General features: G+C 42.2%; 1 protein-coding gene across 2 annotated transcripts in view; it reads left to right on the plus strand.

Annotated features, from left to right (window-relative positions):
- CPQ (carboxypeptidase Q) overlaps nucleotides 1-25337 on the plus strand; it is a 696853-nt gene that overhangs the window by 630410 nt on the left and 41106 nt on the right. For both annotated transcript variants that reach the window (XM_077493073.1, XM_077493074.1), the window contains exon 7: nucleotides 9253-9454. In XM_077493073.1, the coding sequence (XP_077349199.1) occupies nucleotides 9253-9454 (202 nt within the window). The remainder of the gene's footprint in view (nucleotides 1-9252; nucleotides 9455-25337) is intronic.

The raw sequence follows: 25337 nt of genomic DNA on the forward strand, positions 1-25337 counted from the left end.
TAGTTTAATAATAATTTATTCCAAATCTTAATTTTCTTACCATGTGTTAATAATTTGTAAAATGAAAAGCATGTACATTTTAACAAGGGACATAACGGTATTATGTGGGCGGCTCACTATTAAAATCACATGCTGCTAAGTTATAAATAGGAAAATAACAGGCTGCACGCTCTTTTTTTTTTTTTTTTTTTTTTTTTTTTTTTCATCAGCAGAAACAGTTTACTGATGTAAATCTCCACAGCATATTCAGGGCACATATAGCACAATCTTGGGTTGCTGGATGTTGCTCTAAAGCTATGCGGTTTACTCTCCAGAAAGTCTGTTTTAAATTTAAGGTTAACTTTTATTTTAATTAAAATGGTGTTTGTGCGCTGCCACCTTACCAAAACAACTATTGGCTGCTGCTATCACAATATGCGTTCCCAGATACAATAAAGAATATAGATATACAGTGCGGTGATAGTGGGGCTCAGGTAATGTGACTATTACAAACCTCAACCAATAAGGCACAATTAATATCAAATGTGTCAAGTGTACAAATTCTTAGTGTAAAAATGTTTTAAAGTCCAAATCAGAAAAGAGAAAGAAAAAAACAAGTAGAAAAAAATCCCATAAATCCAAAATAAATATTCCAGTATGGCTTCTCAGAAGAAAAACAGTGTATAGGAAATTCCTGGACCCCCCCAGTGTTTCAGGTAAAGGGAATTCTTATTACAAGACCTCCTAATGGGCCAACACAGCTTGTAAGGGAATAATGTCTTGCACACCAGATGCTGGTCCCCCTCTTAAATCCTCCTTATTAGCATATCAGCTCCATTATGAATAGCTCCACAAAGCACTCAACGAAAAAGGGGGGGGGGGGGCCCAATAGTGCAGTATTTCAGTTAATATCACAGATAGCACTAGCCCAAACTTGAGGAATTGCACTCACATTTTATTAATGAAAAACAGGCATATCCTTAAAAGACATTCCAGCAATATGTCACTTGCTGCAGTAGTTACACGCTGCCTGGTCTGCCTTCACGTGAGCTATCAAAGGAGTTTGCATGTGCACATTAGGTGATTATTACGTAATGCCACCCTAGGCCCTCGTGTGCTTCTGAGCTTCCATGATTGAATCTGGTGTGGAAGACATTATTCCCTTACACGCTGTGTTGTCTAATTAGTGGGTCTTGTAAAAAGGTAAGTGTCCCCTTCACCTGTTGTCGGAGCACTATTGCATGGTTTGCTGAAACACTGAGGGAATCCAGGAATTTATTATACATTGTTTTCCTTCTGAGAAGACACGCTGGAATATTTCTTTTGGACTTTTTGTGGAAGTGTACAGTTATCATTTAAGTGCATTGCTGCCCCTCAATATAGTCTAGACATAAAAGGCGCACCCCATGGGTTGCAGTTAGGGGAGGACTATACTTGGGTGCATTTGCCCAGTCGGTCAGTGAAATAAGATACACTTTACCAAAAGTATTGGGGTGCCAATATTGAGTTGGCCCACCCCTTGCAGCTATAACAGCATTAACTCTTCTGTGAAGGCTGTCCACAAGGTTTAGGAGTGTGTTTATGGAAATGTTTGACTATTCTTCCAGAAGTGCATTTGTGAGGTCAGGCAATGATGTTGGAGAGAAGGCCTGGTTCGTGGTCTCTGCTCTAATTCACCCTAAAAGTGTTCTATCGGGTTGAGGTCAGAACTCTGTGCAGGCCAGTCAAGTACCTCCACCACAAACTCGCTCATGCATGTCTTTATGTAAATTGCTTTGTGCACTAGTGCGTAGTCATGTTGGAACAAGAAGGGGCTATCCCCAAACTGTTCCCCCAAATTTAGGAGCATGAAATTGTCCAAAATGTCTTAAGAGTTCCTTTCACTGGTACTAAGGGGCCAAGCCCAACTCTGAAAAATAACCCCACACTATAAACCCCCCTCCACCAAATGATTTGGACCAGTGTACAAAGCAAGGTCCATAAAGACATGGATGAGCAAGTTTGGGGTGGAGAAATTTGACTGGCCTGCACAGAGTCCTGACTTCAACCTGATAGAACACCTTTGGAATGAATTAGAGTTTAGGCTGTGAGCCAGGCCTTCTCGTTCACATCAGTGCCTGACCTCACAAATGCGCTTCTGGAAGAATGGTCAAACATTCCCATAGACACACTCCTAAACCTTGTGGACACCCTTCCCAGAAGAGTTGAAGCAGTTATAGTTGCAAAGGGTGGGCCAACGCCATATTGAACCCTACGGACTAAGACTGGAATGCCATTAAAGTTCATGTGCGTGTAAAGGCAGGTGTCCCAATACTTTTGGTAATCTAGTGTATGTTGGGCTGTTGGTCATGAGTGGCAGTGTTGCAAACCTACCAGATTGAAATTTACTGACACAACACCTAAAATTTACTGGCACAGCCACGCTTTTACTAGCATTTCCAAAAATTACAGTTTTAAGTGCAAATGTCGGTATTTAGGCTACAAACAAATACAATATTCAATTAACAATGTGGTTTAAGGTAGTTAAGGCAAAAGCATATTTCCTATTTTATTTCCAATATAGTAAGTAAGTAGCTCAGGGACAGGAGGGCAAGAAATTTGAATGGGCAGGCACACGCGCATAAAATTGACTCACTGTGACACTGGCAAAAGTGTGCAGCAGCACAGGTGACGACACCCTCGGACATGACATGTCACTTCCTCAGTCACAGCGACAATCTCTCCATGCCGGGTGGTCCTTTCAGTCCACTCAGCACCGACAGTCCCACTCCTGGCTTGCCTTGCTCCTGTTCATGACCCAAGGCCAGTTGCTCCGCTCGGTTCTCTTGCACCATGACATCACTAGACACGCTCAGGCACTGTCTTCGCCAGATCCGTCCCCCTTGCCAGTGCCACCCAAACACACTGTAGCAATCGATGAATGGTTTCCACCAGCTCCGGACCAAAAGACTGCATGCGCATTTTTTAGCCGATCTTCACAGACATATTTTTACTGACAACCTTTTCCTATCACTGACATTTACTGGCAGGAGAAAAGTGCCCATTTTTTACTGGCTGCCAGTAAAAATACTGACGGTTGGCAACACTGATGAGTGGAAATACTTCACCATTCAGACATCGATCCGATGCAACGAGAGCTCTTACTTTTAGGGCAGAAACTGGCAAAGCAGACCCATATGACTGCTCATTCATGTATATGGCTATCCATATCCAAACGCTCCTTTCTTGGTGGCAGATTGCCTTTAGGTTGTGGAATAAATACTACATTTAAACTCACATAGATAAACAATATATTTTTTTTGTAAATCACTAGTATTAGTATATCACCAATTGAATATGAAATATATTATAAATCATGCTTACGTTTCCAAGCTGAATTAAAAAAAACTGAATAGGCCAGAGTACATACACAGCTAGAAAATACTTTCCCTGATTTCCAGTAGTGAATGCTTTTCATGGAATGACTGAAACGTGATTTAGTGATCTGACTTACACACCAACATGACACACAAAGGATTTTACAATTTACATAGGGATAGGTTAAAGGAGCAATCAAGAAGCAATTGTGTAAATAGGTGCACAGGTTTGCCAGGGAGGTGGAGATAGTAATTATAGAGACTACTACGGCTCTTTGCCATTAGTCCACTTTGGACAGCAAACATGTTCTGTCATTTTTTTTTTATAACTTTAAAGCACAAGTAGAACTTTAAATACCTGGTTCATTTTCTGCAGACTGCAAAGCTTTACCCTTGTAGGGTTTTCTAAATGGTATATGTCAGTCTAGTGCTGGGAAAGCTATTGATCTGATTTTTGATGGTTGTCTTTTTGTTTTTAAACTATTTTAAATGGCAATTGAGTTTGTAGAGATAGATTTATCTAACTTGAGGCTTTAAGTGCATATTTAGAGCTCTAAACCATGTCATTTTTAATAGAAAAGCTCAAGTTTTACTCTTTTTCTTCTAACATCCCTACACCTTCCAAAAAAGACTTCACTGAAAAATCTGGTCATGTGCAAAAATTTTCTGTTTCTCATTGTGTGGTACAGGCCATGCCCACTTTGAATTGTTAGGAATCTCAAAAATCTGAAGTTATACTATAGCTATACTTATGACGTTGTTTTGCGTTTTAAGTGATACTGTAATTTAAAGAAGTCCAGCCTGAGCTTGTTTGGCTGGGCTTCTCCTATGGCTCACAGGAGTGCAAATCATTTTGCACTCCTGTGACCCATTTTCAGCAGAGAGCGGTCTGAAGTCTGCTCTCTGCTGACATCACAGCAATCAGTCCAGGCACAGCGTCATCACAACGTGTCATTGGGGAGCTGAGAGAATCGGCGATGTTCGATTGCTCAGTTCTCAGTGCATAGGCGCCAAGGGACAGATGCTGCATCCACCTAGGTAGGTACTTCTCTTTTAAGAATGAAATCTACTAGCAAATTTAATTCTCAGGCATCTAGAAGCTTCTGCACATACAGTTGTGTTCAAAATATTAGCAGTCCAACATCACTAACCAGATCAATCACTGCTTTTGGTATAAATGATTTTTCTACATAACAAAGCATTTACTAGTAGGTGTAGTAGAGTAATAGAAAACCAACAGACCCAAGAGTCATGACATACATGCTGCTGATTTTGTGTAATTGGATCATTCATTGAAAGGGGCATGTTCAAAATAATAGCAGTGTGGAGTTCAATTAGGACATTCAATCTGTGAAAAAAAAACAGGTGTCAAAAAGGTGGCCCTAATTTAAGGTTGAAGGAAGCAAATGTTGTCCGTGCTGGGTATAGTGCATTTCTCTCTGAAAATCTGAGTAAAATGGGTAATTCCAGACATTGTTCAGAAGAACAACTTTGATTAAAAAGTTGATTGGAGAGGGGGAAAAATATAGAGAAGTACAGAAACTGGTTGGGTGCTCAGCTAAAATGATCTCAAATGCTTTAAAATGGCAACCAGAACCAGAAAGACGTGGAAGAAAACTGAAAACTACCATTCAAATGGATCAAAGAATAGCCATTATGGCAAAGACTCTGCCAATGATGAGCTCCAGGGTAACCAAAGAAGGTCTAAAATTACCTGTGAGTACTGTAACAATTAATAGGCGCTTATTTGAAGCCAAGCTATCGACGAGAAGCACCCTCAAAGTCCCATTGCTGAAAAACCGACATGCTGAAGAGGTTACAATTTGCCAAAGAACACAGTTTTCAATTGCCTCATTAGCACACAAACCTTGCAGATAGCATTCTTTACCTTGCCCTGAAAAAAGGCATTCCACAACCTGAATATCTAAATACGTTTTGTACAGCCATCTGAAAAAGTCAACCCATACCCAATGGCTACACAATAATTAAGGCTTAGCAGTCCTTGAACCATATGTGATTACCGTATATACTCGAGTATAAGCCGAGATTTTCAGCCTCTTTTTTGAGGCTGAAAGTGCCCCCTCGGCTTATACTCGAGTCACCGCTGTCTGACTGCTCGATCAGCGTATCGAGCAGACAGACGGCGGACATTAAAATTCAAAAGCCGCGCCTCCTTCTCCGCCTCCGCCTGTGATAGGCGGAACACTGAATTTCCCAGCAGTCAGTGTTCCGCCTATCACGGACATCCGTTCATTCTCATACTACGGACGAGTATGAGAGGATGTCCGTGATAGGCGGAACACAGGCTGCTGGGAAATTGAGTGTTCCGCCTATCACAGGCGGAGGACGGAGGCGCAGCTTTTGAATTGTAGAATGGCCGCCGAGAAGAGCGGCGATCCATCGGCACGACACGGGACGGAGGAGGCACGGGACGGAGGAGGCACGGGACAGAGGAGGCACGGGACAGAGGAGGCACGGGACAGAGGAGGCACGGGACAGAGGAGGCACGGGACAGAGGAGGCTCGGGACGACGGCGGCTGGGGACGGAGGCTTGGGACACAGGTAGGCTGGACACACACACAAGGCTGCACGGGGACACACACACACACACACACACACACACAGGGATGGATGGATGGATGGATGGATGGATACACACACACACACACAGGGATGGATGGATGGATGAATACACACACACACACACACACACACACACACACACACACACACACAGGGATGGATGGATACACACACAGGGATGGATGGACGGACACACACACAGGGATGGATGGATGGATGGATGGACACACACACAGGGATGGATGGACGGACACACACACAGGGATGGACGGACACACAGGGATGGACAGCCATGTCTCACCCTCGGCTTATACACGAGTCAATAAGTTTTCCAGTTTTTTGGGGGTAAATTGGGGGCCTCGGCTTATATTCGGGTCGGCCTATACTCGAGTATATACGGTAATATGAGAATGTGTGCCGTATTCAATGAATGGATTCATGGGCTTTCTCTGGCCTATTCAGAGAGTTACAGTTAACTGGAATAGTCATTTGGAGGCGTGCTGAGAGCATCCGTGCGGATCCGAAGATCACGGGACATCCGAAAGATCGGGATAATCTCTGGCATCTGGCTATCGGGACGGCTATGTGATCTGTGATCGAAATTGCGCAGTTTGACCTCCCCTAACAGGGGGGTCACTGGGGATCTGGTAAGCCTCCATCTATCAGTGGTGTTTAGTGGTGAAGGGTCCACGTGGTCAAGTACTATTTCATTGAATAACCAAGCTTTAGTTATTTCTACTTTATATATACACTGGACATTACTTATATTTTTTGTATTAATTTACATATGGACATTTGAACTCACAACTTGTTTTATTATCTCATTGGACACTTGAGTTTAATAAGATTTTTTTCACAATATTTTTTCACAGTATTTGTGTATTTGGTTTCACAGCTTTTTTTTTATATTTTTTTTGCACATTTTTTCAGGTCACATTCACATTTAGTGGCCAAGCGCTGCACTTTGTTTATTTTGTTTTCAAACAACACATTGACTGGCCTAAAGAGAAATGGCCCAACATTTTGTGGACTGATGAAAGCAAGATTGTTCTTTTTGGGTCTAGGGGCCGCAGACAAGTTATCAGACGACCCCCAAACACTGAATTCAAGCCACAGTACACTGTAAAGACAGTAAAGCATGGTGGTGCAAGCATCATGATATGAGGATGTTTCTCCTACTATGTTGTTGGGCCCAATTATTGCAAACCAGGCATCAAGGATCAGTTTGAGTACATCAAAATACTTAAAGAGGTCATGTTGCCTTATGCCGAAGAGGAAATGCCCTTCAAATGTGTGTTTCAACTAGACAATGACCCCAAACACATCAGTGAGCAAGTAGCATCTTGGTTCCAGACCACCAAGATTATTGTTGTGGAGTTGCTAGCCCTATCCCCGAACCTTATTCCAATAGAAAATTGTGAGGTGACATCAAAAATGTTGTTTCTGAGGTAAAACCAACAAATGCAGAGGAATTGTGAAATGTAATGCAATCGTCCTGGCCTGGAATACCTGTTCACGGGTGCCAGAAGGTCGACTCCATGCAACACAGATGTGAAGCAATTCTCAGAAACAGTGCATATACAACAAAATATTAGTTCAGAGATTCACAGGAAAGCTAAATCTTCAAGCATTTTTTCAGTTTATACAATAAATGTTTGCGTTTGTAAAAGAAAAATGCAGACACTACTATTTTTTGGAAAAGCCTAAATTCCCTTTTCTTTACTTTCTATAAAGTAATAACAAATGTAGAAAAAAATAAATATATTATTTAGAATAGACTCTGCAGTGTTTTCAATGCATTTCTGTGTATAGAAACAAAAGCTAGTATGGATTTTGAGCTTTACCCACTTTTTTTAAACACACCCAACTGTACCCACAATAGCTCTCACTTCCCTCTTCTAGGACCAAATGTTGAGTCAAACTGAACAGGCAAAACTCTGGCATTTCTGGCAGTGATGGAGCTGGCCTGCCTCCTCCCACCTCACACACATTCCTATTGACCAGTGAGGTGGCCCATGATATTGATGGACTAATCTCAATATGAATGGAGGGCAAACATTGACACTACCCAGAAGTGTCAGAGCTTAGTCCATTCTGAATGGCTTGAATGACCGTCTTATTTTTGTGACCATCTCTTTAAAACAAGAACTATGTATTTGATAGGCTAAAGATCCTTAAATTATGAACTTTAACATTAAATGCCTACTCGTACATAGTCATTTTGTTAACGCATACAATTTGGATGGGCTGCCAACACTAAAACAGATCAAAAGTTGGGGAAGCTGTGCAGTGCATGGTAGTGCTGGTGTGCTGTAAAGCTTGTTTGTTGGAGCCTTAGTGGCTTAGAACACTATTGGAAATGAATGGCATCAGAATGAGTTAATGCATGTATGGTGCATTACCGCATGTTGTAGCAATGCGAAAAATTGCATAGGTGTAAATGGGCCCTAACCAGTCACTGCACTGAGATGCATCATGCCAGACTGAGAGGATCTGGATTCAGTCTGTACCTTGGCAAAATGCTTAAAAATTGCAACAAATTGCCCCCAAATTGTCAACAAGCCAGTGAGTGAATCAAGCCTCCTTTTTGTTACACTCTGCCACAGGTTTTTATTGTGCAGCATTGGACACCATGCAGGCCAGACACTGGCATCCTAACCACCAATGACAATATCACTCACTAAGGAGGACGCTGGGCACCTGCACCACATCCTTGCTTGCCCCTCTTACTGTCACTTTCTGTCAACACTGGGGTCACATTAGCAAAGAAAGGGAGAGAAAATGAGAGAGAAAAGAAACACTAAAATACTAGTCAGTACCAGTTTGAAAAGGTGGAGGAATAAATCACTTGTAATGTTGGGTGACCCACGTGTGTGGATGCTGCTGTAAAACTATTTATTTTGTGTTTTACATTTTTTAATAGGGTGCCTTAAGATTGTGCGGAATTCTAAATGGTGCCTTGACTGAAAAAAGGTTGAGAAACACTGGTCTGGGCTGTTTTTAATTATTTTTTCATAAACTACAAAGGTCATTATGAAACCACCATTTTCAAGAGTTTGTATCTGATTGGTAGCAGTGATCAATATTTCGTTGGAGGGCTCAGATTTCAGTCTGCTAAGCAACATAAACCAAAGGTCATATTGCCGAGTTCCATGGGAAAGTGTTTTTATTTTTTTTTCATTGTATGGCAGAGTCAAGTTCAGAAAAAAAGTGAAATAAAAATAATAAGCAGAAATAGTTTTTATAGCATATTTTCTGATAAGGTTGCCTTTGATGTAGTTTACATTTTGTTTGACTTTCTTGTGAATATGTGTTTTGTTTTTTTATGTAACAGAAAGACATTGGAAACATGGACCTGGTGATGGAGTCTGATTCGGGAACATTTATGCCTCTTGGTATACAGTTTTCTGGAAAGCCAGAAGCCCGGACCATCATGTCAGAAGTCATGCAGCTGCTGGCACCTATCAATATAACCAAACTGTATGACCCTGCAGAAGGAACAGACATTAGTTTCTGGATGCAGGCTGGTGTTCCAGGTGAGCAGTGCTTTAAAAGATAATGGGGTCATTTTATATAATACATTAAGTCTTTGTCATAAAACAGTGTGCAAAGCAGTTATGGTGCAAAAATGTACTAACCTATTTTAGACAATAAAATTTTAGTGTAGGCAGATCATTAAATGATGACTTCTGAATAATATTTGTAGCACTGACCCCCGAAGGAGCAGCTGATTTAATTGGGCTTACCGTTACCTTCTTGACCTTGTGCATGTCTAGGGGTTTCCCGAGGTAGATGGCCCAAGAACTGCTGAGACTGACACCAGATCTGCTTAAGGGATTTTTATTTGTAGGAAGAATAAACGAAACACAGTCCCTCAAAGTAGGCTTAGAGGGTTTAGGTAGGAAAGTCCAGGTACTCTTTGAATTAAGTCAAATAGAAAAAGTCTCTCACATTAGGAAATCCAGAGAATAGCCATTCACAGCTGGATCCTCACCCTTATCAGATAGTCCTTCTCTCACCAGGCCTAGCAGCCAACAGGGTGCTCAAATAAACCAAAGTCTCTGCCACAGACTTGTTGTAGAACACTTGAATAACTGAAAGATGTAGAAAACTTAGAGAACCCTCGTACGGCACCAGTATATTGCAGCCGGTCTGGCAATACCACAGGAGATCAGATTTGCTTGGGGTCTTTCAACTTGACCTCCAGGCTTCTTCTGAGAAGCCAACCTTTGCGCGGCCTTCTCCTGAAGAGTCCTCCCCTGGATGCTTCTACAGTTGCTGGACCTCTCCATAAACCGAGACGGCACCGGACCACCTCCAAATCCTTCCTTCAGTTACTTTGCCTTGGGCCAGCCAGCCCTAAAACTTGGAGTCGGTGGATCCGCACCCCAGGCCATGAGAGCCCTGGGGGCTGGTCAGGAGGACCAGGACCAAACAGCCAGAAAGCACTTCTGGACCGGAACCCCAAAACGTGATGTCAGCACCTTAAGTACCCCCTCCCAGAATGCACAGCAAGAGCGACCCTCCCACTGGGCTGGTTCCGAGAGAGAACTGGCACCCAATGCACCTAACTGGACTGCGTTATGGCACTTGCCAGAGATGACAGTGCCACCCATGGTCAAGTAGAACACAATGCAATCCAACCAGACTGGTACTGAGACCAAAATTTAGTGTAATTGAACCCAAAACCAAAATGCGGTTCCAGGAGTATTAAATGACAAAAACACATAGCGCATGCTCTTCAGGAGCCGGTGCTACATATTGATTACTGCACTTTTTACTTTATGCTTTGGCTTAAATTAAACACTGAAGAATCGTTTGCCTTATGAAATAGAGGAACTAGATATGGCATACCCCTATAACTGGATTTTGATTTAGTTCTGCCTGTGCCCCAACTTTCATTTCACATAATTTGTAACATTTAGGCCTCATGCCTACGGACATTTTTCAGCCGCTTTTTTGAGCGTTCTTTGCAGCTGTGGAGGGCCACCCTAAAAAAAAAAATAAGAAATACATTAACAATCCTTTAACCACTAGGGATCCGCGCTATAGCCGAATGACGGCTACAGCGCGGACCTCCTTTGCCGGGACTACGTCTATTGACGTCGTCCCGTGCACGAGCGGCCTGCGCGCCATGTGATCAGCGGGATCGAAGCAAGGGGTCGATCCCGACCCCTTACTACGTGATCAGCTGTCAGCCAATGACAGCTGATCATGTGATCACAACAGAGCCGGTAATCGGAGAAAAAAAAAAGCCGATCACCGGTGGCCGTGAGAGGGACTTCAGTCCCGATCACGGCCAAGTCATCAGTGCCCACCTGCCCCCTGCCAGTGCAACATATATATAGTAAATGTGCCACCCATAGTGCCACCCATCAGTGCCCATAGTGCCACCCATCAGTGCCCACAATCTGCCTCAACAGTGCTGCACCTCATATGCCAGATATCCGTGCCCATCAGTGTCATCTACCAGTGCCCATAAGTGCCCAGCAGTGCCGCCTATCAGAGCCACCTATCAGTGCCACGTATCAGTGCCCATCAGTCCCATCTATCAGTGGTACCCATCCGTGCCACCCTATCTGTGCCCATCTTTGCCCATCAGTGCCGCCTTATCTGTGCCCATCAGTGCCGCCTTATCTGTGCCTATCGGTGCCGCCTTATCTGTGCCTATCGGTGCCGCCTTATCTGTGCCTATCGGTGCCGCCTTAACCGTGCCTATCGGTGCCGCCTTAACCGTGCCTTTCGGTGCCGCCTTAACCGTGCCTTTCGGTGCCACCTTAACCGTGCCTATCGGTGCCACCTTAACCGTGCCTATCGGTGCCACCTTAACCGTGCCCATCGGTGCCACCTTAACCGTGCCCATCGGTGCCACCTTAACCGTGCCTATCGGTGCCACCTTAACCGTGCCTATCGGTGCCACCTTAACCGTGCCTATCGGTGCCACCTTAACCGTGCCTATCGGTGCCACCTTAACCGTGCCTATCGGTGCCCACCAGTGCAGCCTATCAGTGCCTACCAGTCCCGCCTCATCAGCGCATTTCAATGAAGGAGAAAAATGACCTGTTTGCAAAATTTTATAACAAACTATGAAACATGATTTTTTTATTTTTATTTTGCATCTTTTTTTGTTTGTTTTGCAAAAAATAAAACTCCCATCTTTAATTAAATACCACCAAAAGAAAGCTCTATTTGTGGGAAAAAAATGATAAAAATTTCATTTGGGTACGATGTTGTATGGCCACGCAATTGTCATTCAAAGTGCATCAGCGATGAAAGCTAAAAATTGGTCTTGGCAGGAGGGGGTTTAAGTGCCCAGTAAGCAAGTGGCTAAATACATTAAAAAACATTTTTATTTTTTTTAACTTACCAGAAATGCCTGGTGCTAGGCAGATCATCCTAATCTGCCTCTTCCTATTCCGCGGTGATCTTCAGTCTTCTCCTCCTCGCGTTGTCTGCTGGGGAATGAGGCCCGCTGTGTTGTGGGAACTGTGTGTGTCCCAGAACACAGCACGCCTCATTCACAGAGAGCTGCGCGCCTCGCGCATGTGCAGTAGGAAAGGGCCAGTGAAGCCGCAAGGTTCCACTGCCTGTTTCCCTTAATACGAATGGTGGCATCGGGACCGGAAAGCCGAGGGACGGGTCGGCTTCAGGTGGCCGACATTGTGGGCACCCTGGATAGGTAAGTGTGCTTAGCAGCTACAAACACTGTAGCTGCTGACTTTTAAAAAATGTTTTCTTCAGCTGGCCCTTTAAAAACGCCTCATCATGTTAGCCTATGGCCTCATGCCCACCATGGCATTTTTGAGCTATAAATTACATAGCTGTTTTTAAGCTGCAAAAAAAAAAAAACAGGACCAGTGCATTCTGAGGCTCCAGCGCTAGAGCTGTAAAAACATCAGACGTCGGCAAAAGGTATTAAATGTGATTTAACGAGGCTTAATGCTCTGTTAAGCCTCGCCTGGCGTTTGTCTCTATTCAAAATCAATGGTTCCCTATGGGAGCCCATTGATTTGAACAGAGGTCGCACCAGGCGAATCAAGAGGAAATCGACTTGCAGTGCGACTTGTGTGCTGAGACTCTTGAGAAGGGAACGCAAACATTTCCGTGAGGTTCCCCCCCCCCAAGGTGATACAAGACCCTTCAGCCATGTGTGGATCTTAAGGGGAACCCCCACACCAAAAAATGGCATGGGGTCCCCTCAAGATCCATACCAGACCCTTATTCGAACATGCAGCCCAGCAGGTCAGGAAAAGGGGGCGCCCCCCCTCCTGGACCATGCCAAGCCACATGCCCTCAACATGGGGGGTTGGCGCTTTGGGGCAGGGGGGGCCCTGCGCCCCCCAACCCAAAGCACCTTGTCCCCATGTTGATGAGGACAAGGGCCTCTCCCTGACAACCCTGGTTGGTGGTTGTCGGGGTCTGCAGGTGGGGGGCTTTTTCGAAATTGGGGTGCCCCTTTAAAAAACACACTACACAGGTTTTTAAAGTAATTTATTAGGCAGCTCCAGGGAGTCTCTTCCGACTTCTCTGCTCTCCCTGGCCTCTTCTCCACACTCTCCTGCCTCTTCTCCCACTGTCCGATGTCTTCTTCTGGGCCCCTCCGCTATCTTCTACTCTTCTGCCCGTTCTTTTGCTAGTGGTTGCCCGATCTTTTCCATTGTCTTCTTCTCTCTTCTCTTCTTCCGATGTTGACTCGATGCTCTCTCCCGCTGTAATGCTGGGTGCGCTGTGCACAACGACTTATATAGCCATGGGGTGGGGGTCACCGGGTGATGTCATCCGGTGACCCCGTCCCTTATGACATCACAGTCCTGGGGCATGATGGGACTGTGGCGTCATAAGGGTATATATAAGTATATTCAACTGCAATTGGAAATCTCCCCCCTAAATCCTTTACATGCAACAGTGGTACTAAAGGACCTTTCGAGCCTTAGGCCGCGTACACATGCGGGGACTGTTCGCTCAACTTTGTCCGCTGAACAGTGTTTCAGCGGACAGTCCGCTCGTGTGTGGGCTTTCAGCGGACAGTTTCAGCGAACAGTCTGCTGAACAAAGTTTTTCGGAATTTCCGAAAAACTGTCCGCTGAAACTTGGTTTGAGCGGACAGTCCCCGCGTGTGTAGGCTTGTTCGTCAAACTAAGTTCCGCGCATGCTCAGAAAGAATTTATACGCCGAAGGTTGCATTGCAGTGTATAGGACGTTGTTTTCTAGTCCCGTCGTACGTGCCGTTCACGTCATCGCGCACGGTTTCAGCGGACTGTTCGTTCGTCGTGTGTGGCCAAGTCCGTCCATGCTAATTTTGAGCGGACTGTCCGCTGAAACTGTTTGACGAACAAAGTTGAGCGAACAGTCCCCGCGTGTGTACGCGGCCTTAGGAGCCAGGGAGCGACTACCTATGAACCCCTATTTTTTCTTGGCTTTATAGCAACTGTAGGAGTTGCTTTGGATAAAATAATATCCCTGGCTTGAGATATCTGTGTTCTTCATGGCGCACAAAGTAAAACCATGTTCAAAAATTTATTGCTGCTGCCCTTCTGAGAATTTTTAACTATAAACTTTGAAAAATGGATACAGTTTTATAATTTGGCAGCTTTGGGTGTGTCCCTGTAGAAGAAGTCAATGAGGTGTGCAAGATAGCACTGAGGTTTATTTCTGCATATGCCTTCACTGGCACTGATGACCCATTACTGGGCTGAGAAGTAAATTAAGTTGCTGTTGCTGCTGTAAATCTACAAGGAAAATGGAAGGCGAGACTCGCACTGACAATCACAGACATTAGCTAGTCAATTAAAGTGGGAATCATGAAAGTTACAGAAAACAACTGACACATTTCAGCAACCAAGCTAGGAACATAGATTTGCATCCTCACATTGAAATCTATAATTTTATATTCATAATAAGCCATTTACATTTGTTTAATGTAGCAGAAAATAACTCCTTTTTATACCACTGTCTAAGGAGTCTTCATGCTCACAAAAACTATTTTCTGCCAAGCTTTATGAGGTATAATTAAGGATTATTTCGAAGAATGATAGGGTCAGTGCATTCTGCTATGTAGTAAAATAGAACGGCACATTGAATGACAGACGGGAACACAAAGTGCAGTCTTGCAATAAATATGTTGTCACATTCACACCTAGCTCATCACAGAGCGTCTGTGTTATGGAACTCTCTGATTGACAGCGCAAAACACACTACATCATTCTTATGGAACAATAAGGCAGGAGAGGGAACACTGCGGCGTTTAATAGACAAGAGCTTCAAAAGCTTAAATTGAAGAAAGGCCAGTGTCATGTCTGAGAAAGTACATCTAGGTGATTGAGCAGCTTTTTATCGAAATGTGACACGTTTATGTTCTTTAGATATACTTTGTCTAGTCTTTTATGGGACTAAATCTGAGTTTGTCTCTGAAATTTAAAGAAGATCTTCAGTGTGGACAAAAATCACTAGTAAACTTTTTAAAGTTGCACTATTTGTACTTTTAAATTCTTGTTAACGTGGGCTTCAAATCTAAGGAAGGTTGAACAACTACGGCCAAACCGCTACGGTATATAGTTATGGTGATATACTGTATGTACCATTTCAGTCTTTGCAGATGACACCAAGCTATGGAGTGGAATAACATCCTTACGGGATGTCTCCAACGTAAAAACCGACTTCAATGCACTGATTAATTGGGCAACTAAGTGGCAGATGAGGTTTAATGTTGATAAATGTAAAGTTATGCAATTGGCGGCTAAGAATTTGCATGCATCATACACACTAGGGGGAGTACAACTAGGAAAATCAATGGTAGAGAAGGATCTGGGGGTTTTGATAGATCATACGTTTATTGATAGCATGCAATGCCAAGCTGCGGTTTGCAAAAGGAGGAAAGTCATTTCTTGCATTAAGAGAGGTATGGACTCCAGAGAGAGAGACAGATATCATTTTTCCCCCGTACAAATCATTAGTAAGACCTCATTTGGAATATGCAGTTCAGTTTTGGGCACCGGTTCATGAAAAGGATATGGGGGAACTGGAGAGAGTGCAGAGAAGGGCAACCAAATTGATGAGAGACATGGAGGAACTTAGCTATGATGGAACGATTAGAGGAACTGAATTTATTCTCTCTTGAGAGGAGGAGATTAAGGATGTGGTCAACATGTAAAAATACATAAGGAGTCCATATAGTAAACTTGAGTTATTCACTTTACGTGTTGAGTTATTCACTTTAAGGCCATTACAGAAGCTCTCCTTTTGTCTGGAGGAAAAGAGATTTCATCTTCAAATACGGAAAGGTTTCTTTACAGTAAGAGCTGTGAAAATGTGGAATAGACTAATATAACCGGGGACTAACATTTTATATGTAACGTTGATCCAGGGAATATCCGATTGCCTCTCATGGGAACATGAAGGAATAGTTTCCCCTGCTGTAGCAAATTGTAACATGCTTTGCTGTTTTTTTGCCTTCCTTTGGATCAACTGTGGGTATAGGATTGTATATATGGGATTGTATGACTTTTATTTTTATTGGTTGTGTCTTTTTCAATGCAACTGCAGTATTTGCAGTCTCCTTTTAAGATATATAGAACCAATCTTTGCTTTTTTTTTCTTGAACTTTTGTTGTGTATCTTCGTAGATTTGCGCCACAATTAGTTATGTTTTATAGCATAAGCATAAAATGAACAGTTTCTGTTGCAGACACAATGTCCTTATTCACAGATCAGGTAAGTCCCTATAAGGGCACTTTCACCAGGTGCACTGGGACTGCTTTGGAGACCCTTGCCCAGTGCAGTCCCAACACAAGACAAGGCAAAATGCCTTGTTCCCTATGAGGCCAGTTTATACCACTATGCTGTGGTGGTTTGTGTGTAAAAATGTACAGCATGCTGTACTTATTATTAGGGCAGCATGATGCAATGTAATACACCCTATATCTCTACAGTGTGACTAGTAGCGCTTAGTGGAATGTCACTTGTGGCATTTCAATAAAGTTCTTACAAAAAAAAGTAAACAGTGTGTTGCGCTGGGATTTGCTTATCACACCAGTCGCCATGCGTTCAGCCTAGTTTCTGTTGTGAAAGAGCCCTTAGGTCTTGTTCGCACCTATATATTTTAAGTATGGTGCTAAAAAAAAAATGGCTTTCTGCATCTTTGCATCACTTTCATGATTGTTCAATGGCAACACAACTAAAATACATGTAAAATGCATGTAACTGCACCACAGATGTGAACTCGCCTTAAAGAACTATAAGCAAACCGTTTTTTTTTGGGTTTTTTTTTTCATTTGAATAGAGCAGGTGAGGGTTATAACCACTGTCAATTTTTCTTTCACCATATGCATCCCATTGCGGAGATTTCTTTTCACCTCCTGCCCCATAGCAAAACATGAAGTACTAATAACTGCAAATTAAGGCTATCTCTTGGGGACCCCCAGGTCTCCAGAACTAGTCTGGGGACAACCCAAAATTTGGGATTCTTTTACGTTCGCTTTTAATGATAATGTAAACAGGACAAATAGAGAGGATGAATCTCCTTAACGAGGGCGCAGACAGTAATAAAAACTGACAAGCATTCTAATCCCTCTCCACTCCAAACCTAAAAAAAGTTATACTTTAAATCTTATTAACCAGCAGTCTTCCACCATTTAAAGTAAAGGTGTTTAACTCATGTTCTTTTGATCATGCTACATTCTTTCATTGGTCTGCCACATTGCATGGCATTAAGATGGTTCAACCTCAAAAAGCTACTTTATAGAAAACAATGATGTTCTAAAGGTGCATACAGGCATTAGAGAACATTTACTTGATCCAGTCTTTTACATTAATAACCCTCTCACCCTCTCACACTGGCAGCGTGGCCGCATTAGCGGTAAAACACCGCTAATTTTAGTGGCGCTTTACCATCGTTTTAGAGGTACTTTTTTCAGTCATTAGCGGGGCGTTTTTAACCCCTGCTAGCAGCCCGAATAAAGGGTTAAAAGTGCTCACAAAGCACCACTGCCAAGACGCTTTGGCGGTGCTTCCTACCAATTTCAATGGGCAGGGGCGCTTTAGGAGCGGTGTATATGCCTTGAAAAATTATTCATACCCCTTGAAATTTTCCACATTTTGCCATGTTACCAACAAAAAAACGTAAATGTACTTTATTCGGATTTTATGTGATTGACCAACACAAAGTGGTACATAATTGTGAAGTGGAGGGAAAATGCTAAATGGTTTTCAACATTTTGTATAAATAAATCTGTGAAAAGTGTGGCATGCATGTATATTCAGCCCCCTTTACTCTGATATCCCTAACTAAAATCTAGTGGAACCAATTGCCTTCAGAAGTCACCTAAATAGTAGGTCAGGGATAAAGTTGTGGAGAAGTTTTAACATCTCACGGTGCACTGTTAAATCCATCATCCGAAAATGGAAAGCGTATGACACAACTGCAAACCTACCAAGATATGGCTGTCCACCTAAATTGACAAACCGGGCAAGGCGAGCAATTCATCAGAGAAGTAGCCAAAAGGCCCATGGTAACTCTGGAGGAGCTGCAGAGATCCACAGCTCCAATGTAAAAATCTGTCCACAGGACAACTATTAGCTGTGCACTCCACAAATCTGCCCTTTATAAAAAGAGTGACGAGAAGAAAGCCATTGTTGAAAGAAAGACATAAGAAGTTCTGTTTGCAGTTTGCGAGAAGCCATGTGGGGGACACGGCAAACATGTGGAAGAAGGTGCTCTGGTCAGATGAGACCAAAATTTTACTTTTTGGCCTAAAAACAAAACCCTATGTGTGGTGGAAAACTAACACTGCACATCACCCTGAACACGCCATCCCCGCCGTGAAACATGCTGCTGGTGGCAGCATCATGTTGCAGGGATGCTTTTCTTCAGCAGGGACAGGAAAGCTGGTCAGAGTTGATTGGAAGATGGATGGAGCCAAATGCAGGGCAATCTTAGAAGAAAACCTGTTGGAGTCTGCAAAAGACTTGAGACTGGGGTGGAGGTTCACCTTATAGCAGGACAAGGACCCTAAACATACAGCCAGAGTTACCATGAAATGGTTTAGATCAAAGTATATCCATGTGTTAGAATGGCCCAGTCAAAATCCAGACCTAAATCCAATTGAGAATCTGTGGCAAGACTTAAATTGCTGTTAAGACACTCTCAATCCAACCTGACTGAGCTTGAGCTATTTTGCAAAGAAGAATGGGCAAACATGTCACTCTCTAGATGTGCAAAGTTGGTAGAGACATCCCCAAAAAGACTTGCAGCTGCGAAAGGTGGTTCTACAAAGTATCGACTCGGGGGCTGAATACAAATGCACGCCACACTTCACAATTATGTGCCATTTGGGGTTGGTCTATCACATAAAATCACAATAAAATAATTTACATTTTTGGTTCTAACATGACAAAATGTGGGACATTTTTAAGGGATATGGATACTTTTTCAAGGCGCTGTAAGTGCCCAGAGAGCAAAGATACAGTAACTTGCCACAAATTTGTGGCAGTGTTGAATTGTTAGTCTTGTTAACTTGCTACACATTTTTACTGGCAAGCTGTGCACTTGCAGAGCACATGAGGCACAAGTTCTAGTTGACACTTTTCCAATTTGTAGCAAATTTGCATGGCAAGTCTCTAGCAAGAGCAAAGTTACAGTAGTGAGTCTACGGCAAGAGCTCTGCAAGTCACAGTGATACCTGTGGTGTGATGACTATTGCACAACATAAATGAACCAGAACTTGCATAATGTTTGCAAAGAAAGTTTATCTGGAATTACGCAATGTGGACTTGCTGCAATTGTGCAACGAACTTGTAAAGCCTGGCAAGTCCAGCAATAGCTTAGCAAGTCATTTTCAAACTTGCAACTCAATTGCTTGCTATCTATGGGTTGCGCCCAGTTTTCATTTTAGCAATCCCATTGTATGTTTTTCCTTTGATCACTAATGTACCTAAAAAAGGTTTTTCCTAAGCTGCACATCCCAGCTTAGGATACCAAGATCTGTATGCACTGGGCTGTCTTATCATTTCAGTATTCTCATAATGCCACAACAATATGGAATGTGTGAGGCCAGGCTTTACATAACACCATGTACATTACATTGTTATGGTACGTTGTGTTTTCCTAGCAAGAATTCTTTCAGAGCTCCAAGACATTACGTTTAAACATACACTAACGTAATGTTTTTATTGTCACTCTCCCAGTCTCTGCTGTGATTTAAAGCTGTAAAGCAAAAACCTTAGAAATAATAAAATATTACAGGGACGTCATGATCATTTTTGGTTTCTCTTGAATGTTTCATGAGATATTCTGAATCATTTGTGATGATTAAAATAAAAAAAAATAAAAAAATTCTGGCATAAAAGTTTAATTTTCCTAAATTGAGAAATATATTTTAAAAAGGATAACTCTAAATCTGTAAACCATTGATATAATACATATAATCATTACACAAGCCGTTTTATAATAAAAATTACCTTTCTGGGTTGCTTTGCAGCCATTTAAAACTGATGAAAGCTGGCAACAATTTTAATATGGCTTCCTGGTATGGGTGAATTCTGTAAAATGTTGGAGTACATAATTTTTCCAGTAATGTTATTTTCTGCTGATATGATTCTCATGCTGCTGTTCCCAGCAGTTCTTACCTTAATAAATCATTGGGGCTGATTACATGACTAAAGCAAGAAGACCTTCTCAATCAGGGAATGGGCGGTGGCTGCAGGTAGTAGAAAGTACATATCAAAAAAAGGTTTTGGTGCTAACTTAATATATTACCCAAATCTAAATGAAATCCCCAGCTACTACATTAAAATAGTTTCAAGCCCTCTTAATATAAGATTGAAAATCCATAGATCTCATAGGACCCTTTTCATCACTGTGCCAGCGTTAGCGATAAAGCGCTGCTCGTTCTAGTGGCACTTTTTGGCTGCTAGCATGGCGCTTTTAACCCCAAAGAAGGGGTTAAAAACTCCTGTCTTGCAGTGCTTTGGAAGCGCTGCTCATTCATTCCAATGGGCAGGGTCGTTTTGGGAGTGCTAAATACAGCGCTCCCAAACCTCCCCAAAGATGCTGCTTGCAGGACTTTTCAGAACGTTCCACAAGCGCACCGCCCCCAGTGTGAAAAGTCACACTTGAATAAATAGGAGGTGGTTTTCAGGCGCTTAGCAGGGGGTTTTTGCAGCGCTAAAGTGCCTGAAAACCACCCCAGTGTGAAAGGGGTCTTCATATAGCGCTAAACATTCTAAATAAAAAAAAGCTTAATCCCCACCACAATATGTTAGATTGTATACAAACAAACAATAATTTCACTCGCAGTACATGTATAGCATGGTGTATTGTAGGTGACTAATATTTTATGAATGTGAAAAACAGTCTTTTATCCCATGTAAAATGATCCTTCGTTTGTTGTAACTCTCCACATTGAAAAGTCTAACCACGTGTGTTCCCTCCACCTAAGGGTGAAAATGCACTCACCAAACCATGTACCTTTCTGTTTAAGGAAATGCAATTAATGCTTTGGAAATCCCCATGGCAATAAGCCTAGAACATTCAAAGAGCAGGGAGAACTCTAAACCTCCATACACACTATCAGATTTTCTGCAGATTTTTTCCTTCAGATTTACCAAAACCATATAATATGAGGTCAAACCTTAGGAGTTTCAATTTGTATGCAATCAGGCAGGCCCCTGCACTACATGGTTTTGGTAAATCTGAAGGAAAAAATCAGCAGCAAATCTGATAGTGTGTATGGGGCTTAATACAGGGCTGTGGCATATTGCACTAAAGCCCCTTACACAAGATTCAGAAATTCTGCCAGCAAAAGTTGGAGCTTTTGGTCAGAAATTCCGACCATGTGTATGCTTCATCAGACTTTTGTTGGCAGAATTCCAGCCATCAAATGATTGAGAGCAGGTTCTCTATTTTTCAATCGGAAAAAGTTCTGATCGGAAATTCTGATCGTCTGCACAAATTCCGATTCCTACACATGCTCGGAAACAATTCGATGCATGCTCGGAAGCATTGGACTTAATTTTCTTGGTTCGTCATAGTGTTGTACGTCACCGCGTTCTTGGCGGTGGAAGGTTCAGAGAACTTTTGTGTGACCGTGTGTATGCAAGCAAAGCTTGAGCGGAATTCCGTCAGAAAAATCATCCAAGTTTTTTCCGGCGGAAAATCTGCTCATGTGTACGGGGCATAAGAGTGGAAGATCTGGTGCAGCATTTAATAGGAAACACCAGATCTGTTGGTAACCTCTGCATGTATGCTTCATACATAATGCTCCGTTGCACGCTGAGTGATATTTTTTTTATTCATTTTAACTTTTTTTTAATAGGTTTTACTCTATTTGCACTTTTTTTGTCCTCTCTGTAACTTATTAGCGAGCTGTAACCAGGGAGAGTGCCAAGAAGGGTGGAGCAGATTCTAATTAAAGGTTTATTATCATGAAGCATTATTTGCCTTTCCTTACAAAGAAAGGTAAGGGTTTGGTGAGCGCATTTTCATTACTATGTCACAGGAACACAAGCGGTCGGACTTTTCAGTATTCAGAAAGTTACAGCAAATTAAGACATAGAAGACAAGTAGGGTAAACATTTGACTGTTTTTGGCATTCAAAGTTCTTTACTATTATCACAAATATTCTATATTTATACATGTATAATGTATTGTGATTGAAATCATTGATTATCACATATGGTGATAGGGGTGAATCTTTCTAAACTTAGAACTAAGTTTATTAGATCTATGGATTTGCAAGGTAGTGGAAAGTGAGAATAACCCATTTTAGGATTTCAATATAAAATGCAGCAGCTAGGAGCCTTGCAGTGAATTTTGTTAGACGTGTATATAACTGATCAGTGAAGAATTGGATAGTCTTCAATAGGCAGTTATTCCATGTGATGTGTGCACAGTTGTAGAGCTGGCTGAGCACAATCATTTTTTTTTTATATTTAACCACTTCAATACAGAGCACTTATACACCTTCCTGCCCAGACCAATTTTCAGCTTTCTGCGCTGTCTTACTTTGAATGGCCTCATTGCCAATATTAAAGGGGGTACTTCCACTTGGCAGCCATTGTAGTGACCACCAATATAAAGGGAGTTTTCAAATGACCCATCATGATCCATAAATATTTGTTGTGTAACCCTGCCCAGCACTGCACAGCCTTTCCAAGAAAAAACTCCTCTTCTAGTGTGCATTCATGTCGCATACTCATTTATTCTGCTGGAGGCTACCATAACTATAGCTTACTAGGAATGAATGGGACTTCACTTTAAGGAGATCCAGACAGGGATATTATTTTTATTTTTAATGGAAAGGCAGTGTAGCACCTTGCAGAACCTCAAAGCTAGGATTGCTGGATCAAGGACAGTGAGGGAAAAAAGTATTTGATCCCCTGCTGGTTTTGTATGTTTGCCCACTGACAAAGAAATGATCAGTCTAGAATTTTAATGGTAGGTTTATTTTAACAGTGAAACACATTTAAAAAAGTTAGAAATTGATTTGCATTTTAATGAGTGAAATACGTATTTGATCCCCTATCAATGAGCACGATTTTTGGCTCCCAGGTGTCTTCTATACCGGTAATGAGCTGAGATTAGGCGCACTCCTTTAAAGGGACTGCTCCTAATCTCAGCTTGTTACCTATATAAAAGATACCTGTCCACAGAAGCAATCAATCATTCAGATTCCATTCTCTCCATCATGGCCAAGACCAAAGCCCCTGTCCAACGATGTCAGGGACAAGATTTTAGACCTACACAGGGCTGGAATGGGCTACAAGACCATTGCCAAGCAGCTTAGTGAGAGGGTGACAACAGTGGGTGCGATTATTTGCAAATGGAAGAAATGCAAAATAACTTTCAATCTCCCTCAGTCTGGGGCTCTATGCAAGATCTCACCTCATGGAGTTTCAATGATCATGAGAACAGTGAGGAATCAGCCCCGAACTACACTGGAGAATATTGACAATGATCTGAAGGCAATTGGTAACGCATCATGCCACGGAGGACTGAAATCCTGCAGCACCTGCAAGGTCCCCCTGCTCAAGAAAGCACACGTACAGGCCCGTCTGAAGTTTGTTAATGAACATCTGAATAATTCGGAGGAGAACTGGGTAAAAGTGTTGTGTTCAGATGAGACCAAAATTCGAGCTCTTTGGCATCAACTCAACTCGCCGTGTTTGGATGAGGAGTAGGAATGCGGCCTGTGACGCCAAGAACACCATCCCCACCATTAAAAATGGAGGTGGAAACATGCTTTGGGGATGTTTTTCTGCTAAGGGGACAAGACAACTTCAACGCATCAAAGGGACGATGGACAGGGCCATGTACCATCAAATCTTGGGTGAGAACTTCCTTCCCTTAGCCAAGGCATTGAAAATGGGTCATGGATGGGTATTCCAGCATGACAATGACCCAAAATACACGACCGAGGCAACAAATTAGTGGCTTAAGATGAAGCACATTAAGGGCCTGGAGTGGCCTAGCCATTCTCCAGACCTTAATCCTATAGAAAAATATGTAGAGGGAGCTGAAGGTTGGCAAATGTCAACCTCAAAATCTTAATGACTTGGAGAGGATCTGCAGAGAGGAGTAGGACAAAATTCCCTTTGAGATATGTGCAAACTTGGTGGCCAACTACAAGAAATGTCTGACTTGGTGGCAAAACCCTTGTTGGCAATCACAAAGTCATGTTTTGTGAAGGGGTCAAATACTTATTTCACTCATTAAAATGCAAATCAATTTATAACTTTTTTGAAATGCGTTTTTCTGGATATTTTTGTTGTTCTGTCTCTGTTAAAATAAACATGCCATGAAAATTATAGACTGATCATTTTGTCAGTGGGCAAACGTACAAAATCAAAATTTTATATAATAAAAAGTAAAAACCCCAGAAGTGATCAAATACCACCAAATGAGAGCTATATTTGTGTAAACAAAAATGGTAAAAAAATTTTTTAGGTGCAGCATTGCATAGCCGCGCAATTTCCAGGTAATATAGCACAGTGCTGTATAGAAAAAAATGGCCTGGTTATGAAGGGGGGATAAAACCTTCTGGAGCTGAAGTGGTTAACCAATATTTTTAAAATCGTTAGCATTATCTCTACTTGACTAAGCAAGAATTCCTGTCTCTTTTAAAAAGCACTACTATATTGTACTGTAAATCTCTGAATATTCCTGTCTGTCGTGACAGTGTTTATTACAGACGTTTATGAAAATTTATTATAAAAAAAGTTATATTAATTATCATATTATTATAAATGGTTGATATTTACTGATAAAATATGTGATGGCAGTTAAACAGGCTAATTGCATAGTTAACTAAACCTAGTGGCAATTGCTTTGTCTGCAAGCTGGAAAATCTTTGTGCAGGGTATGGACTGTCATGGTCAAGTATCGGTGACAACACGCCACTGTGAGTTTGACAAGCCATTTGTCACA

This window comes from Lithobates pipiens, unplaced genomic scaffold, assembly GCF_037356315.1.
Source record: "Lithobates pipiens isolate NorthernLeopardFrog02 unplaced genomic scaffold, aLitPip1_a1.2 Scaffold_19, whole genome shotgun sequence".
Classification (NCBI taxonomy): domain Eukaryota; kingdom Metazoa; phylum Chordata; class Amphibia; order Anura; family Ranidae; genus Lithobates; species Lithobates pipiens.